The sequence below is a fragment of the Anas platyrhynchos genome, chromosome 6 (assembly GCF_047663525.1).
Source record: "Anas platyrhynchos isolate ZD024472 breed Pekin duck chromosome 6, IASCAAS_PekinDuck_T2T, whole genome shotgun sequence".
Lineage (NCBI taxonomy): Eukaryota > Metazoa > Chordata > Aves > Anseriformes > Anatidae > Anas > Anas platyrhynchos.
In genome coordinates this window covers 4,713,080-4,733,092 of record NC_092592.1, presented here as the reverse complement: position 1 = coordinate 4,733,092, position 20,013 = coordinate 4,713,080, and the positions used below count along the sequence as shown (strand labels likewise).

Sequence of the window (20,013 nt, the reverse complement as noted above, 5' to 3'; positions counted from 1 at the left end):
TTCATTGCAGGGCAATGCTTTTTCTTGCTTGTATAGGGCAGGTATATTCAATAATATACAGTAAGCACTAAGTTGGGTAAAGATTAAAGATTAAATGTTCAGCATTTCCATCCATAAGGAGTTTACTAACTCTACAGAAGGTTTTTAGAATATATTAATATTTTAACTCTTGACCAGTACCTGCACATTAGCTACACTTTGAACTAGCTGAATCTAGCATTGATTTAGCTCCATAATGAGCCATAGCTGTGCTTCAAAGGGTATCAGTGCTACAATTTGGTGTTCAGCATATACACAGGGATCAAAAAATAGCCTGGATTTTCCATTCCTTATTTGAAGCAGGTGCTGCTATGGAATTTGGCCATCTTCTGATCACTTTCAAGGATCATCCGTTGACTTTACAAGCAACAGAAAGGAAAACAGAGACTGGTTCCTCACAAATACCACAAACACTGAGATGTTCAGTTGCTACTAGCTTCAGTGTATTGCAGTTGATTTATATAAATCAAAAGAGTCATCCTGACTTTTATAAGACTACGAGAACTATGTACTACTACTCCTTGGAGCAAACAAGAAGACAGCCTTCTGGCACAGTATCTTTACTGGTATTTTTTGACTAGGAAATGTACTTTTTATGGGCTTCCTACAGCATTTAGAAGAAAGGACTAGTACACATTCTCTGGAGATAAAAGGGTGACATTAGGAACATAATAGCTGACCCATTTCAGCGGTATGCTCCTCCTAAGGAAAAACACAGCAAGACCAGAAATACTGACCAACAAGCTAATATTTTGTACAATGACTATATGGAGCCCTGGTGACACCTGGGCTCAAACTGCACCTATTGTCAGCAAGATGAATGAGAAGATATGAATGCTCTTATTTCACCCCAAAAGCTGCATTTCTACTGTATTTTGTTCATAGGCGAAAACATTCTATTAAAGAGAATGACTGTTATATTATTGACTAAGAAAAGATTATAAAGGGCAACTTTTTTAGAGAATTGAGAGCAAAAAATAGTGCTTTCTAACCTCACTGACATTTTTGTGAACAGGTTTCATTCACATCTTTGTTTCTGTTCTGTTAAATTTCTTAATGAGCATTTTCATTCACTTACTAATATTGGAAAGGAAAAAATAACAAATAAGGTCAACAATTGACATACTCCTTGTTTTCAAGATTTAGTGTTGTTTTGTTTTTTTCCTTCAACACTGAGAACGGGAGCATCCTTAAAAATGAGCAGTTAATACCTCATTGAAATAAAAAATTGGATTTATGTTGAGATTGAGATAGCTGTTGATGCACAGAGCAAAACTAGACAATATCATTTGATAATGACCTCCATGCAAACAGACATTTTAGACAAATAGCCCCATGCTGCACTTGTTGCACACGAAAAATACTTTCCAAAACTGAAACAGCAAGATTTAAAGAAAAAATACTTCCTTTTAGCCTTTTTAATGAGCATTAATATGCTCTCAACACACTGTAATAGGCTGTGACTAAGAAGCTCTGATACAGTGAGAAAACTCTTGTGTTTCTTACTCACACTGTTTGCTTTAAAATTAAAGCTGGGCAGGCTCTGTGCAACCTGCATCCAAATTAATCTTGACAATCTTCTAGAAAATCTCTATTAAAGCTCAAAGCTTAAGAGCTTAATATGTGCATAGCTTCTGCTTTGGAAGAGAGCCAGGGACTCTAACCCCCAGAACTGATCTTATATTCATTTTTTGGTTTCATTCACCAGCACACAAAAAAGGCCAATACTTGTTAACATTTTAATTCATGATTTTTTAAATGCTTTCAACACAGCAACAGGTTTTGTTTTCTCTCATGAGCTTGCTTGTGAATAACCACAAACAGACACCTGGAAAAAGCTAGACTTGGATCACTGCACTTGCATGTAATCTCCGAGCAGCAGAACATCTCCATGGAGCTCCAGGTCCTCCCTAGGGCAACACCTTGTCCCCATCAGAGGCCATGATGCCTGGCCAATTATTTTAGTTCTATTACTTCATTGTTATTATTACTAACCTTTTAATATTTTTAAATCCTCTGTGAAGCCTTGCCTGCAGATCTGTGGTCTGTGACTGTGGTCATCCTCCTGGGCCCCTGCAGGACAGCCCAATTATGAGACTCCCAGCTAGGAGTGTCATGAGGGTTTCTTTAGTATCGATATGTTATTTTTACTACCTCCCTTTTCCTCCAGTGGTAACTGAAGAAAAACTAATTTTAGGTTGAATGAATACAGGCTGCTCCTAGAGTTTATGAAAGCCTGAGTGAATGTACTGTGCATGTTCTTCTATTGTTATAAGTCTTATGTTTGAAAATACATTAGAAGTTCAGAAACAGAAGTAAATAAAGGAAAAAATCGTGTGCCCGTGCTAGGTAGACTTGTTATCTGTCATTTGACATAGCTGCATGGAATTAGTGTTAAAAACATTCCTTTACAGGTGGTGCGTCATTACTCAGTTTGCAAACTGTAAAATCTTCTAGGTCTTATAAGAGTAAATTTCTCTGAAAACCTCTGTTTGGGAAAAATTAAGCAGCTTATTTTGGAAATTACACAATCAGTTTTAAAACGTTTCCCTGTATTGAAAATTAGCTGAATCCAAAATAGACAAGAGAGAAATCAAGCACAGCCTACTGCTGGAGAGAGGTAGAGGAAAAGGAGCCCAAATCTGAAGGGTTTTGTTCCTTTCCCTGTCCACAAGCAAAAGAAATCACCTCTCTGGTATGTTACCCCTCATTACTTTTGCACAGAGAGGTCCTCAGCTCGGGAGGGAAATTTTTCAGCCAGGAACGTTTTGATCTGGGACAAACCCATTGCAGTAATGACTTAGTAACGATGGGATTATGATGGGATTACTTTCAACATCGCTGACTTGGGCAATTTTTTTCTCTAGGATTCAGTGATGTTATGCTCCTATTTGCTATTACTTTGCTGACATGAAGCATAGCCAGTTCTTTACTGCTATGGCAGAGCTGAATTATTGGGATATTAGCCATTGCTTTGGTAAGGAGGATTTGTCATAGTTTGGGATGGCGGCACTAACTGAATGGCACTCGTGAGACTGAGGCCAAATTTAAGGAGTGAAAGATTTGGCTTTATGCCTTTCTTGCTACTCATCTAAACCGTGTTTTACAGAAACCTGTGGCTTTTGCTTCGCTAGAAACTTGCCTTTTGCCTCTGAAGTACAAAAATACACTTTGAATGGACTTGCTTCTACAACACTTTGCAAACCAGATGTTTCCCTGGGGAGGTTTTTATTTTGATGGGTATTTTCTGTAATAATGTAAGCTTTGAATGACTCATAGCAAAGCTTTTTCTTTTACAAGAAGGCTGCGTGACTCTGCAAATGAATAACTTGCAATGGGAATGAAACTAAAGAGCAGCACAATTCCTCTTGGTGATTGCCCTCCCTTTGGCTGAAGGATACTGCTTACAGATGGTTAAACAGCAAATAAAAAGAGATGAAAAGAACATAAATCAAATACTGCATTCACAAAAAGTCAAAGATGAGGACGGCAATTTCACTGTATTTCTTATAAAGTAAACAAGTGTCATACCTTTTTAAAAATTCCATATACTCAGTATGCTTGATGAGGCCTGTCCTCATCATTATTGTTTGAAAACATTGCCGATCAATAGCCCAAAGTTTCACATTTACGAGAGCTGGAAAAAAAAAAAACAAGACAAGGGGAAAAATGTGATTAGCAAAATTTCAAAATTTGAAAACCTATTGTGAACTGCAGAGGAGATAAATTAATTCATGAGAAAGCATGAAAATGGGTACACACTTCAAATCAGTAACATAAAACTCATCCGCTGGACAATGGACTAAGCATGCATTGAAATGATGTAATATATGTACCTAACTTAATCCTCGTTTTTATCTGTACAGCACATGGGTTTTGGAAAGGTTGCCTAAAACCAATAGTATCATTGAAATGGGGAGAAGTCAGTGCAGGCTGAAAGCAGGCAAGAAATAAGGGTCTGGATTCATCATTATGTGGGACATATCATTTTCTATGCATGGCTAACATTTGGGGAAATTTGTAGCGCATTATCATGTTTCAGAGGCAGAAAAATTCATTATGTTTCATCCTACCCCCCATTGTACATGACAAATTTCTCATTGACCTTGAGAGGTTTTCATGAGAATCCTGTTATATCCTAATAATTGAATGTGTACTGATTTTGGAGGTGTGAATATTTTTTTCCAACTTTGGTAGCCATATCTCTGATAAGTTCCAAGACTTCAATGTCATGTGTGATATACTACACTATGTATTTCAGAAGCAAGAGTCCCCTTGTAAAACCAAATATTAAAATTAGCATGGCATTAACATTGCAATACATTCAAGGAAAACAGCATAATGTGAATTGGATGTACAGAACACAAAATAGTTCAAATTTTCTTCTTGGAAGCAGTTTAGACATTTATGCTAACTATAAATGTTTTAATACACAGTGTTTCTAATAGAGTTACTCCTTAGAGAAACAGTTCAAGTAAACAAATCTACTCTAAAGACCTCTGCACTTGTATTTTTTTCAAAGAATAATTGCAATAAATTTCATCCTCATATCCCATTTCACTACAGGGAAAAGAAGTTAGCAAAAAGCATTTCAACAAAATATTTAAAAATATTCTTATGAATAAAATCCAATAAACTACTTTGCTTTTATTTGTTATTCCTTTAGTTCACAAATACTCTAGTTAATGAGTTTTTCTCCATAACAACATTAATAGGAAGTAAAACCTTAAAAATGTAAATTTCCATTTTTCTTCTCAAAGTACATTGCAGCACCAAGTGAATGTATGAGAACACTGGAAACCTGCTTTTCAAGTCTAATTTTCAAGACAGAGGTTCCTTTCTGAGAAATCATTTTAATTTTACAATTACATTAATTGGAAAGAATGATCTGTAGCTATAGTATGAGCTATTTCTGTTAAATATATATATATATAGTCTTTCTTCAGAATGGAAAAGCCAAGCAATATGAATGGGATCTCATTTTTTCAGTTGTTTTTTTTTTTCCTCTCTTGTACAAAATTGGCATTTAAACTGTTTTTAGATGAGCTCTGTTCTAGAAGAAAAAATAAACGTTATTCAACAGAGTGGCAGGGGATACTGAAAAGGACAGGCTCCCACTGTATTTGCTAGTGATGATGGGGCCTGACATCAAGTCACTAAAAACTCTGCCAATCTCAGTAAATTCACTGAGAGCAGGAAAATATGAACTTGTAAAGTAGGTGCTTTCTATCAGATGTGAAGAAGTGTAACTAGCCTGGCCATTTCAGGTTTTTTTGTTGTTGTTGTTTTGTTTTGTTTTTATTCAGTATAATGCATGATTGTCACATAAAGCAGAAAGGCAACTTGATTGGTCATGAATGGTAAAAACACTGATAACTGACTATTTAAAGGAATAGATTAGTGACTGTGACAAAAATGAATGAAATACTTTGGACTAAAATGTCCGACAGCAGGACAACACACTGCCCTACCGTGAACAAATAGTATAAACATATCTTAGTAGTTCATTAGAAATAGGTATTTCTTCATGTGCTGACATTCTTTAGTGAGAAATTAGACATTTTGCCTCTATTGTTTTCATACAATCTTCATAGCAAAGGCATAACTGTTAAGCTGACACCACTAGTTGAGTAAGCTCAGAAGACAGCAAATACCAGAATTGTCAGTTCTTTCTATTGCCTCCTGTAATTCTGAAAGGCAAGTCATCCTTCCTACAAATAACTCTGCTGCTTCACAACATATTCATGTTAACATATTCATATTATGCAAACAAATAACGCTGAAAAATCTGATTTTCGTTGCAGTACCAATTCCGACCAGCAGATCGGCACCTGGAAGCAAGCTCCTGTTGGTGTCCATCACACAATTCCGGAGCAAGTACCACCTGCAAAGCCTCCAAAAGGCAGAGCTTCCCCTCCTCGGCAGAGATCAGCTGGTCAAACACGTTTATAGGAGGTACAGTTTTACTGCCTTAAATCTGTGACTGATGGTAATCAGCTAACTCTTCTATTTCAGACATTTCAAGAACGACGAACACACACGGTGTATTTTCCTCCCCACAATGGATTCAGATGTAGCTGCAAAGATACCACCTATCTCTGAGGCCCACACTGGTACCAAGGAGGCAGATAAGCAGCCAACACTCACTTATCCTCCACTGATCCACAGGCACTTTATGAAGCACTACGTCTTCTTTGATATCAATCCCCAAAGACCACAAAGGCACTGCTGCGCGGCACGTGCTGTGCACGCTCATACTCGGTCTTTTAATGCAGTTAGGTAAATGGCAAATGTAATTTAGTACCTCTCAAGCAAAACAAGGACCCATTTATTTCTGTTAGAAATTGTTCTGTAAGACAAATCTCTGCAGCTGGCAGGGTTCATGGGAGCACAGGACCAGAGGTTTATTTAATGAGTCTAGAAAAAGTCACGTCCCTCATACACTCAACTTAAATATACATATATATTCATATGTATATAACTGTATACATGTAACTATGCATATTTACACACACACATACCTTTATATAACCTGTTATTACATATACAGGTGCGTACTAGCTCCCTAACAAAGGCCATGCAGCTCAGGTAAAGGTAAGTGCAGACAATGCACTTTTGTGCCACTAATTATAATAATTGCTGGTGCTTTATATTCACATTTCTCGTGCCTGATGCTAAACAGATGTGTTAATAATGGCTAATCACAGTAGAGCTTCAAATGTCAATAAGACCCTTATAATCAGGTGTGAGCATCATCTCCTGTTATGCTTAAAATCCTCTGTAAATGTGTTAGAGGGTTACTGCACGAGCAGTACAAGTTCTGGAAGATTTGTGGATCTTGACAACTTCAGAGAGAGAGATTTAGGAATGCCCCATGATGAAAGCTATGTACATGGTATGTATACCATGAAGTCAATTCCAAAATGAGTAACCAAGTTAGAAAAGATACTGAGAGGTGATGCAGGGATTTTGGGGTCCGTCCCTCTGCAAAGAGCATGTTTTGTACACTGGCAATAGAATTTTTTGCGAAGAGTGATTTCAGGAGAGTATCTTATTCTCTGACTGTAAGAATAAAAAACATAAGGGAATGTGATAAATAACACACTGAAAACAGATGTGTGTACGTTTATCTGTAACAGGGGCTTCGTAAGCCTACTCAATAATATAAAATATTATACTGCAATCAAAGGAGCTAAATGGAGTTACATCACAATTAAAGTTTATTGGTTCTTTCATATTTTTTCATACTAAAATGTTATAGCTGGGGTTTAGTTTTATCTTTATAACAGCAAATAATACAATCACTGATCATCCTAGAAGTCGCTAAGATTTCAGCTGGCACCAAAAAAACAAGCAAAGCTGCAATATGCATGTTCACAACCTTGAGTATATTGTAAAATAAATATTGTGACAAATGTGAAGAGGCAAGGATGAAAGCAGGGATGCCCAGAACAAGGAGATGAGTTCTTTGATTCCCTGAGCACACTTAAAATGTGAGGAAACCAGTATCTGTTTTCCATATCGTTGATCAGGAGCGCAGACATAAGTATTGCTGGGACCTCTAAATTATTGATTACATGGTATTATCACTGCATTTTTAGGAGCCACAGTTCTATAAATGAGGGTATGAGATGATGCCTAGAAGTCTGCAGTAATTTCTGAATATTTTAATTGCATGTTAGAGATGAGCAATCCCATCAAAAGGACAACTCAGTGCAAGCTCCTAACAAAAGCTCTAGATAAATGCGGTACAAGAACAGAATTCGTAAATTAACCTCAGCAAAGGAGTTGGACTTGATGATCCTTATGGGTCCCTTCCAACTTGGGATATTCTATGATTCTATGAAAGGTACAACTTCTTAAGCTTTCTGTCAGGATTTCCTTTAAGAAACAGCTCATGTTGAATCTGAAACTCCAGGTGAAGGCATTGCATTGCGAGGAGTGAAACCAAGCCCAGGTTTGTACTGTTGCAAAATGCTCTTGGATAAACAGGAATGAACAGTGAGTGCCACAGCAAATTCTTTGAAATTTTGCAGGTCAAAACGGGACAAGGAAAAAAAATCAATACTCATGTTTACATTTAAAGCGGTCAACATGGTGAGTACTTGTTATTTCAATTGAGACTCCCCAGCAAACCAAGAGCTGGGGCACCTTCTGGCTGGCTGTGTTGGGTTCGCTAGCTGGCTCTTTGACTGGGAGGTCTCTGCAGCAGGCCAGAGCAGAAAGCAAGGCAACATAATGCCATTTTCTCTGCTTGGAAAGTATGTTGTTTTCTGAGTTACTCTCCATGCCTCCAGAAGGACATATACTTCATTACCACGCAGGAGCTTGAAGGATTCAGCAGCCTGTGATGCTCTTGGATTGCCTCCCTCCAGCAAGGCAGGGAAAGGTTTCAGAGCGAGGCACCTCATTAGGACATTTTTGTGCAATATGGTATTTTAAGACATGAAACTCATTGCAAAGAGGTAGCACGCTACAACCCAGAGAAGCCCAGATGTTACCGGCAGCCACGGAGGACAAACCAAAGCCAACTTCTAGGCTGTAGCCAGCATCGAGCTGACCCTATAGAGCCTCCCACCGCCTGATGTGATTTCGCCACCATGACACCGTGGGCAGTGCCAGCAGAGAGATGCACTCAAAGATGTTTGATGCTGGTACTTCTCCTTCCAAAACTGTAGCACCTTGCTTTACATTTCAACTTTTGTCTATCTGGTCTTCAATCTACATACTGGTAGTAGTTACATGATATTATTGTGGTATCAGAATAGGTAGAATACCTATCTCCATAAACATTAAAGAAATAATTCAGACTTAATTCAGACTTTCTTTATCTAAAGTACTAACAAATGGGGATAATGCATTACTGATCCCTTCTGTGGCATCATTTTCTTGCTTTCCAGGGTGTTCCTTACGCTGCTTGTTTCCCCAGCCTGCAGAAGGAAAGAGTTTTGCTTTTCCATTATCTTATTCTTGTGGACCCAGCAAGTGAAAATCATGAACTTTAGGCTCAGTCATGAGCTACTCCTTTTCTCACTGCATCGTGTGCAAAGGCAATGAAATGGAGAGGGAGGTGACAGGAAAGTTTAATTGAAAAAATATTTACAAAACAGTAACATAAGTATTCCTGATGTTATATGTGCTATAATGATCATTTATATCATATGTTAATACATGTGGGAAGTACTTCTGGTGCAGCTGCTAAGATGCACCAGAACATAAATCAACATTTTGGGGAGCACTGTTGGAAAACAATCTTCCCACCGGAGACTTTAAATGGTCTGTTTTTCTGCAAAGCAAGGTCCATCACACCCTGCCCATTAAACTGTGGCCAATGGAGCAAACCTTTATCCATATGACATTTAAATACGTTTTAAAACCTTAAAATCACAGCTACATCAAGTACACTGCACAGATGGGTGCATTAGTTCAAAATGGAGTGAGATACTCAAAGCCCTGCAATATTTTAGCATTTTCCCAAATTTGTACATGCTCCCTTGAAGCTTTCCAAAGTTTTCAGGATCACTGAGCAAATTGTCCTTCGCTAAAGCACGTGCTGACTGCATAATGGTACCGTGGACATTTTATTGCCTGTCACCATAGGCAGAATTCATCACCTCACATTTGCTTTTAGGATGTTTTATTCAAATCGCTGTTTCTTTGCCCAAGAAAGCCTCAGGCAAAGAAACAGGGTCTTTCTGCCAGCAATGATAAGTAGAATTTCTTAACATAACCATCCTCTTACTTATGTTCAGTTTTGCGGGATTATTGTGAAAATTAAGCTTCAGCGAGAACAGTCATTTCCAGTTCCTTGTATTTTGTAGCATGCATCTTATAAAATAATGATGAAAAGCACATGTACATTTAACTAAACAGAAGGAGCATATTGAATTATTCTACCCCTCCAGACACATCATGAATCATGAATGAAGCCCCAGCAGACTCCATTTCGGGATATGGCTCAGAGCGACGCAGAGGGGATGTATTTAACAGCTGGAGCAATAACAAATTTCTCTACTCTCAGACATTTGTGCTTCAAGTTTCTAACAGTGATGGCACTGGTACAATGATGAGTTCATCCCAATCCTGTCTGCTTTCTCAACAGGTCCCTTCACCGAACTCCACAGTGGTATTTTGCCACCCCATACTGTGCAAACAGAGTAATTTTATATTTGGACAATGAAAGATGCAGCATTCAGGCAAAGATAAATATTTTAATGCTTTTTCTCCTAGCACAGTTTATATCCATGTGCCCATAAAATGGGGCAGTTTAAAAAAAAAAAAAAAAGAAAAGAAAAAAAGAAAGTCAAATATCAGTGTTTAGTAATGAAAAATAAAAGCATATCCACAGAAGCAGCAGTCAATACTATTATTTTTTTTTGCATCCTCTGGTGAGAGCTATGGCTTTTCCTGGCACATAGAGCAGGACAGGTATTAAGGAGAACGTGAAGAAAAAGACAATAAACACCCCATGAGCCTAAAATCAATCCTAACCATGGCACACAGGATGATTTTGAATGCCCTGGCATCCAAAACAAAGCATTAAAATGAACAGAGGGATGCTCAGTGCTGGTGTTTCAGCAGCACTTCATGCCATGCACTGAATTTTTGGGGGTTGTTGTCAGGCTGGCAGTAGGATACCCCTGCAGCATCCTTCTTGAGGTGCTGGGCTGTAAACAGGGATTTCTTCGCATGCACAGTGGAAATCCAGCATTGCAGTGTTCATGTGCAGTAAAGTTTGCATCTTCTCCATCCACGTCTTTGTGAACTGCCCATTTGGGAATAGCCTTTAAAACAGAGTATGCATAAATATGCACTTTTATGAGTGCCTGAAATTATCGGCATATTCCTGTGAGCTGGAATAGGTAGAGACAGATTTCATCTTCATTTTGATGCTTCACATTTTTTTCTGCTGTTTGCCTCTCTGAGCTTGACTAACTTGAATTTCAATGTTAGAAGTGCATACATTGCATGTATCACAAAACCACGGTGCACTGCAGCTCCTGGGCTATACTGCTCATTTGGAGAATTGGGGGCAAGTGCTGTTCACAGGAAACAAGTGAAGTGCTTCAGTACTTCAGCCCTTTTCAGGACACAGAATTAACTTCTTATTTGGATTTGAGTGCTGTTTTGCTAAATAGAGCCCATTCTTTGCCACGTGAAGGACACCCTGATTTGGAGTCAGACGCAGGCAGCGATGGTTGCATGGTGCTCGTTTTCTAGGGTCCCACTCTAGGGTCAGGGCACCAGTACAGGGGCAATCTTGCTTTCAGTGCATAACAACCACTGAGCTCTCAGCAGCAGCCTTCTGGTTTTGAAGCCTTTGCAAGTAAGTGCTCCTCCTCTGCGTTTCCAGCCTGTCTCGCAATCACGAGAGTAAAAACCTCTCTTCTGTTTCTTTTTAAATGAAGGATGATTGCAGGGTGGCAGCAACTGAGGCACAAGGAAAAGCACTAATTACTATAAAATGTGTTAAAGCAGAGAGATGCAAATACTGGATATCGTTCTCTCACTCATGCTTGGCTGGGATGTGAAATCCAGAGGTTTCTCCCATTTTTCCCCATGCCCTACCATCCCCCACCTTCCCTCCTCAGCACCAGGCCCCTTCTCAGAGCATCACGCTGAGGAAGGAAGGTACAGAAATATTCAACACAACTTCACTCTTAAAGCAAGGGGTGTTCTTGCACGTATACCATGGATCTTTTTTAGAGTTAGGTTTGGCCACTGTATAAGCACCAGTCTCAGTGGAGACTAATAATGTGTTCAGATTACATGAGGAAGAAACAAAGCAGGAAAGACGTGACTCAGTATAAGTTTTCCAGAGAGTTTTGCTCTCACTACAATAAACCGTGAAGACCCAGGATATCCCAAGAACTGTATATATATCACATAGAAAAAAGCACTGGATATTTTACACAGGAATGCCTGGTTAAGATCAGGTATGACTAAGAAAATAAACCAATGGAAATGGTTACTAACAACAACAAAAAAAAAAAGGCACAACTCCATCCAACTCCATCCCTCCACAACCGTTCCCTCCTGGGAACTTCTTCGAGTCTAAAGGAGAGGATTCAGTAGGCTCTAAAGAAAATGTATCGTGCACCTTAGCCCCAGCAGTGGGTTGAGCCCACCTGCATGAATCCTGCCTCGTTGCACCAGGGATTACGGATAACGAGATGGCAGCCTGAGCATGACAAACTCCACTGTCCCTGGAGGTCTTCACAGCATATGTAGATGTAGAGCTCAAGGGCATGGTTTAACGGTAGACTTGGCAGGGATGGGATAAATGTTGGAGCAGACAATCCTAGAGGTCTTTCCAACCTGAATGATTCCGTGATTCTATGGCTCATGTAAGCCCTGAGGCCCTTGTAAGGCTTGAGCCACACGTTGACTTCAGTGAGAGGATTTCACCCCTAGACTCTGTCCTACAGCTTACAGCCCGCACAACCCTTATGTGGAGGGATCTGACAACACCCTGTCAGCCAGCACTAGGCCCAATAACCCATACCACGTCCTGTGTAGGACCCCGGGAACTTTTCTTGCCTGAATCACGGAATTATAGGGGGTTGGAAGGGACCTCTGGAAATCATTGAGTCCAACTCCCCTGCTAAAAGCAGGTTCCCTACAGTGACAGGCCTCCAACAAGACTCAACACTGCTGATCGCAACTCTTTGAGCCCTGCCAGTCAGCCAATTCTCAATCCATCTCACTGTCCACTCATATCCCACACACCTTCTAAGCTTTGTTACAAGGATGTTGTGGGAGACAGCGTCAAAAGCCTTGCTGAAGTCAAGGTACACTGCACCCACTGCTCTCACCTCATCTAGCCAGCCAGTGATGACATCACAGAAGGCTACCAGGTTGGTCAGGCACAATTTACCCTTGGTGAACCCATGTTGACTACTCCTGATAAACTTCTTTTCTTCCAATTGCTTGCAGATGGCTTCCAGAAGAAGTTGTTCTATCACCTTTCCAGGAATGGAGGTGAGGCTGACTGGCCTGTAGTTGCCCAAATCCTCCTCCTTCACCTTTCTGAAGACTGGTGTGCCATTGGCTATCCTCCAGTCATCTGGCACCTCTCTCATTCTCTAAGAGCTTTCAAAGATAGTAGAGTGGTTCAGCAATCACATCTGCTAGCTCTCTCAGCACATGGGTGCATTCCGTTGGGGCCCATGCGTGTTGATTTTGGCTAGACACTCTCTGATCAGATCTTTCTCAACGAAAGGGAAGTCTTCCTTTCCCCAGACTCTCTCTCTTACCTCCAGGGCCTGGGATTCTTGAGGGGCAGCCTTAACAAGTAAAGACTGAAGCAAAGAAGGTGTTCTGTATCTCTGCTTTCTCATTGTCCCATTACAAGGGCACCCACCTCATTCAGTAGTAGACCCACATTTTTCCAAGTCTTCCTTATACCATTGACATACTTTTAAAAAAGCTTTTCTTGTTATCCTTGACCTCCTTTGCCAGATTTAATTCGAAATGGGTTTTAGCCTTCCTTGTCACATCCCTGCAGGTTCTGATAGAATACCTGTAGTCCTCCCAAGTGGCCAGGCCTTTTTTTTCACATTTCATAGACTTTCTTCTTGCCTTTGAGTTTATCCATTATCCATAAGAGTGAACTGTGTAACCCAACCTTCTGCACTACCTTCTTCACCCCATTTTTCAAAGGGAACTGCTTGAAATCTCCCGAGTTACTCAGGAAACACCATCTAGGGTGTTTCCATGCACTGAATCATAGAATATCCTGAGTTGGAAGGGAACCACCAGGATCATCAAGTCCAACTCCTGAATACCCATGGTGTTTGCCTAAGGATATACACCTGAGGGTGTGTGTGTATATATATATATATATATATAATTTATATATATATATATATAAAATGTTGGATTTTCTCTAACCTAATTCTAAGGCCTCCTATTACTTCCCCAAATATCTGAAGACCTCTTTTGGAGATTCATAACTTCCTGGTCTTAACATGACAAACATTAATTAAGCATTATGAAAGTCTTTAATTGCATCAGGGTTTTTTTCCTTTGAATTTCAAAGTATGTCCACATAATTTGTGTTACAAAAAATGGTAATTAGATGTCACTTGCTGTCTTTAAGCTAACTGCTATTTTACATAACCTCTTCTATGCCATTTTATTCATCCCTGCTGTATAAATATAGTTCTACTCTTTTTACATTTCTATGATATGGACATTTTTCAAGGCTTTTAATTAAACTCACTTTCCTTGACAAAGAGCTCACGAACTACTTAATAAATTGTATTATACTATTGAACATCCATATACAAGATGAAAGCTGAAAGAGTTCCTTAAAGTAGTTTATAAAGAATGTATTCAGAACAATTTGAAAGACACAAAAATCACTTCGAGTACTATTTTAAGTTTGATGGAATTGGTATCTGTTGGATGAGTTAATGGAAAACCAACAGGGTTAGAAGCTTAACGTTCAGTTGCTCAAACATCTAATTTTATGCAACAAATGTTTTTTAGATACAAAATAGTTGAAAAATAGACATATTTTGGTGTTCAGCATGAAAAATCGTCTTGGGAAATGGCTTGGCTAGTTGGTAAAAATAAAAACAAAAGGAGGAGGCATGAAAATGAGAACCGGTAGGACAGAACTTGGGGTTAATTTTTGAGATGACCTGCAAAAGTTTTGAGCTAGTTTGATTATTCATTGGGGGTAAGACATCAAATAAACAATTAAAGACAGCACTCTGTATCCTAAAGAGGGTGCATACACTCAGAAATTGTAATGGAGCCGAGTATTTTAAAAATGACTGAAAAACAAACACATTTTACAGTCCGTTTGAAAGAAAATGCTGCTTTAAAGATATGTGGCTACCAGAAAGGAGTTGCTTGTTAAAGTAACAAAAAGAAGTGCACATGCAATGCCTTTTCAAAAAAGAAAGCTGAAGCACTTCATAAGTATTAATTATGCCTCACAGCATTTATAAAACCTATAAAGCATTATCTATTGATATCTCTGGAAAAGAAAAGAGGAAAGCATCTCTGCTGCTGCTGGCTGGACGCTTTACTAGGACTTCAGGTCTCCTGAATTAACTTTAAGAAACACATACCCATCTTTTCATCACAAGAATATGCATTAGCTCTTTTGTTGCTTCATTATTACCCACAGTAGAGCTAACACAAAAGGCAGGTGCAGTTTCCTTCTTCCTTTCTCCCTTAGAGTAATCACCGGACTTCGAGCAGAGTCATGGAAAAAGGGGAAAGGGATGGTTTTAATTTGTAATGTCCCAGCAAGCTGCAAAGCAACGAGGTCCTTTCTTCCATCCATACTCTCTGAGCACTGCAACGCACAGACTTCGATACTGAGTGACTGAAAATGAGCAGGAGTTACAGCTTTATCAGTGTTTGTTTGTTTGTTTTTCTAAAGGAAACTATGTACAGGTCTAGGGAATACATCTTCCACTCTTTCAATTTTTATTTTTTTTTTTTTAAGGAAAGCTTTTTTTATTTTTTTTTTTAAAGAGCTGTTCACATATAGGAAAATTAATGATGCTTTCTAAAAAGCATCAAACCATTATCTTACCGCCTTTTTTTTTGTTGTTGTTGTTCAGCTCTAGGTGCTATTTGGCTATTTAGTTCCAAAAGGTAGCTAGTACAGCCAACTTCTCATAAAGATCAGCACGAAGCCATGTGGAAATCCATTTACGCAGCCAGACACTTGCACTTACAATTCTGCACCACGGGACACTTTAGTTCATGAATAAAACCAACAGGAATGAGAGAAGTGCCATATATGACTTCACTACATATAACTAATTGACTGGGGATACCTTTCAGGGGAGATGTTTCTATTGATTGAAATGCCTAATTAAAGCAGCGGAAGTTTATGAAATTAGAGTATAGGATAGAGTTTTATTTTTTTCTCTTCGGTAACAAGTAGCAAAATATCCCCGTGCTACCTTTCTCAGCCCTGCTGTTCATAAAATCTCTTTATAGCTCCAGCATATAGAGTTTGCTGCAGGAACTAACGGGATCCCCAGGGTCTCCTTCAAGTTACCCATCTTTCCCCTTGTAATTCAGCCACTCCTGAAGAGCTGTGCCCGCCCAAAGTTTGGCTGCAGTTTCCAAAAGGAGGATGACAATGCAGGTTTTTAGAGCTGCTTCATCACTGTGTGCTTCACAGAAGGGGCTTTGTTGTAAGTTTTTACGTTTCTACGCACAGGACTGTTTAAGCTTGTGTCTAGGATTTATATTTCTGCTAAAAATCGTAGCTGCTCACTGCAGCTTTTGATACAACTTAAAATTTACTCTGAAATAACTACACAAAAATTATAAATACAAAGCAAAAGCACAAATGCGGCTTTCCATATGAAAGCAAAGGAATATAAAGAATTTCTCCTTTAGTTGATGTTATTAGTAGAACAAATTAAACTGATAGCAATCTTCTGTTAAGCAAAAGGACACACACAAACAAAGATGAATTTTGGGCTGTTGCATAATACTAAGCAAAGCAATGGAAGACATTCTGTGAATAGTGTAAATTCGATGACAGCTGAGCCCTGTAATTCACTAGGCAGCAATGGCCCTGGTAGGCCACTCTCAAATGGAAATATTCACAGCACAGATCCTGGTACATTTCTGACTAACAGAAAGGCAAAGCCATGGCACAAGCCCTTTTTTTTTTCCCCATTCCAATTAAAATTCAACCATCAGACACACAAACTTCAGGCAGCACAAATGACCAGCAACTTGCCCAAGTACAATAGCATCAGGAAGGAAGTTTTTTGTTGCCTCACACTGTTTTCACCTATGTATTTTCAGCAAAATGCTGCGTATAATTCTGGAGCATAATATAGTACAAATCAGTGTTGTTTGCAAGTACTGCTAGACTTTGAGATATGAGTTTGAGGAACAGTGTTTTGAGAAACCCAGGGAAGTTGAACTGCACCTTTGGCAGCACACCGGGGATATCAAGCAACTGGAAACCTTGGCGAGATGGAAACGACTCCTCAGTAATCAAAAAATAGATGGTTTGCTAAATGAATATTATAATAAGGAAGTATTTAAAAAATGTGGAGTTATTTCCCAACAGCCCCATTTCCATCAGAATGTCAAAATAACCCACCCCTGGCCATCCCCTGCCATCTCAGATAAAAGGGGTTAAACGCTTTTGCTTTGCTGCATCAAAATATGGGACCTCCTAGGTCTCACACCAACCTCACAGCACGAAGGTTCAACGTGTTTCTCTCCCTGGCATTAGGTATTTGTATTTCCAGCAAGCACATTTTTTAGAACCTTGTCCATCAGCTGTCATGTAGATCTATTTGCTTTGCATATGTTTTTTACAAGGTGTCTTGTGGATGCCACAAAATTAGCAATGAGAAGCTTAAAACCTTCCCTTCTTGCTGCTCTCCACTGCTCCTTCTCTGAAAATGCAACCCCAGCCATAGTTTTTTTTTTTTTTTTTTTTTTTTTTTTTATTTCCATGCAAGATCCTGAAGTAGCAGAGAACCTCTGCATGTTCTTCCTCATGACCCAAAAGCTTTCCTAGTTTGGGGAAGTCACCTCCCATGGACGTGCAGATAGCGCCTGGAAAAAATGCCGTATTTCGTTACGCCAGTGACTTTTTTCCCCCCCTTACTACTGCTTATGGAGAATGTAAGCCACATATAACGAGTGGATTATAGATCTGTCACTCCCTCATTGGGAGTTCAGAGTGACAGCTCCTAATGCTTTAGTCATGCTTAAAGAGCAAAGAGTAGACTGCAGAGCATGGGCTGGATTAACACCTCTGTGCACCTCATCCACTGCCCAGTGCTGCATGTCTCTGCCCTCAAGAAAAGCTGCATTTTGGGGGACTACATCCATCAAACAATCTCAAAACTCAAGCAAGACCCTGTCCAAACAAGAGGTAGGTATCTGAGATGGCAGGATATATCTGAGGTACCTCCACGGAAAAGGGCAGAAGGCACAAAGACAGGCACTCATGGTGTGTGATATGACACCGACAGATACAAAAGGGTAATGACGAGCACTGGGTCATGTTGTTTAAAAGGCACTGAACTATTTGACAAGATAATAGCGCTTTAATTCTTCATCTGAAATTTAAGCTATGACTCAAATGCTCATCTCCTCTTTCTTTACATCTTCTTTTCTGCACTTCTAGTCGCTACAGTGTCGTTCTCCCCCTCATTAATTCTGACACATTCAAGCTGTTGAGTGCTGAGCCATGAAAAGAGCACACTAACTACAGTGTTTGGCTGGGGAAAAAAAAAAAAAAAAAGAAGAAAAAGACACATCAACACTACAAGCTAACACAAACCATGGATAATACCCATAGACCAATAAGACAGTCAGAGTCCCGTGAGAACCTTCCTGCTTCCCAAGAAAAGGGACTGTGTTTTGAGAGACACATATAAGGCAGATAATCTAGCCTGTCTCTTAAGTTTCTTTTCCAAATCTTAATTGTGATTGTCCTGCTCTACTCTGTGCTGGTGCAGCCTCACCTCGAGTAGTGTGCAGTTCTGGGCACCACAGTACAAAAAAGATGTAAAACTGCTGGAGAGTGTCCAGAGGAGGGCGATGCAGATGGTGAAGGGCCTAGAGGGGAAGACGTATGAGGAGCAGCTGAGGGCACTGGGCCTGTTCAGCCTGGAGAAGAGGAGGCTGAGGGGGGACCTCATCGTGGTCTACAGCTTCCTCACAAGAGGAAGTGGAGGGGCAGGCGCTGACCTATTCACCTTAATCACCAGTGATAGGACCCGTGGGAATGGTGTCAAGCTGAGGCAGGGAAGGTTTAGGCTAGACATCAGGAAGAGGTTCTTCACCAAGAGGGTGGTCGCACACTGGAACAGGCTCCCCGGGGATGCAGTCACTGCACCAAGCCTGTCTGAATTTAAGAAGAGACTGGACTGTGCACTTACTCATAAGGTCTAAAAGTTTGGGTAGACCTGTGTGGTGCCAGGAGTTGGACTAGATGATCCTTACAGGTCCCTTCCAACTTGGGAAGTTCTATGATTCTAATAAATAGATGATTACTGGGGATTTAACATGTATGTTTGCCCCAGTCCTTGTCTTTACTTTAGGGATCTGCTGCTGGTGGGACCTGGATAGCACAGGGCACCTGGGACAGTCAGCTTCCCCTCCCCTGTCATGCCAGTGGAAAGGCACCAGCAGTAAGAGCTGTGATCAGCTAAACAAGGGAGAAAATAATGGGGTGCTACAGCTTTTTATTTTTTTCTCTCAAACCTCATTGCATAGCCTGAAATACCAAGCTTTTAGTAGCTCCGTTAATTCATCAGCAAATGCTGGCACTTGCTGTTGCAATGCCCATAGAATGAAAAAGACGAGTGCAGCTTCAGCCCTGTTGGAAAGGCAAAGAGAAAGTCTTATTTCTGGTTAGCTGGTCCCAGCTCCTGATCAGCTTTACCTTTAAGGAGCAGAAAATCCAGCAGAAGTGACACATACAAGCAGCCATTTAAAGAAGGCTAAACTAAGATGGAGGGGACACTCTTGTTGCAAGCCAGATACAGCTGCTGACATGCATTGCTGTTCCTAGCAAGAGTCAAAAAACTCCCTTGCTTGACCTGCTTCAGCATTTGCCTGTTTTGATGATGCATTTAGTTTAACAAGTTTTAACAAGCATTCGTGTTCAGGAGTCTCTGTTACATTTTATTCAGTGCCAGAGTTAATATTTGGGGATATAGTTCTTAAACAAATCATTGCCACCTTAACAAACACATGTAATTCCAGCCAAAGTCACGGCAGGGGTCACAAACTCACCCTTCCTTGAGAGGAAAATGTTTTGTGGAATTATAGTCCAGCCCTGAGCCTCCACACTTTTTTTTCCCCGAAGTATCCAACATTAGAACAAGACCATAGCATCTGACGCTTCTTAAATCAGATTTTAAACGTCTTTCCAGGGGATTATTTCCTCCCAATATTCTGACTTACAAGTGACTGGGCAGAGAACTCATCACATCCTATTGCTGCTCCTACTTG

The 20,013-nt window shown here is 39.9% G+C and overlaps 1 protein-coding gene across 5 annotated transcripts in view; it reads right to left on the bottom strand.

The window, feature by feature from the left end:
* The window catches only part of PRKG1 (protein kinase cGMP-dependent 1), a 450,310-nt gene that overhangs the window by 201,679 nt on the left and 228,618 nt on the right, over positions 1-20,013 (bottom strand). For all 5 annotated transcript variants that reach the window (XM_038180896.2, XM_038180894.2, XM_038180893.2 and 2 more), the window contains one exon: positions 3,571-3,676. In XM_038180896.2, the coding sequence (XP_038036824.1) occupies positions 3,571-3,676 (106 nt within the window). The remainder of the gene's footprint in view (positions 1-3,570; positions 3,677-20,013) is intronic.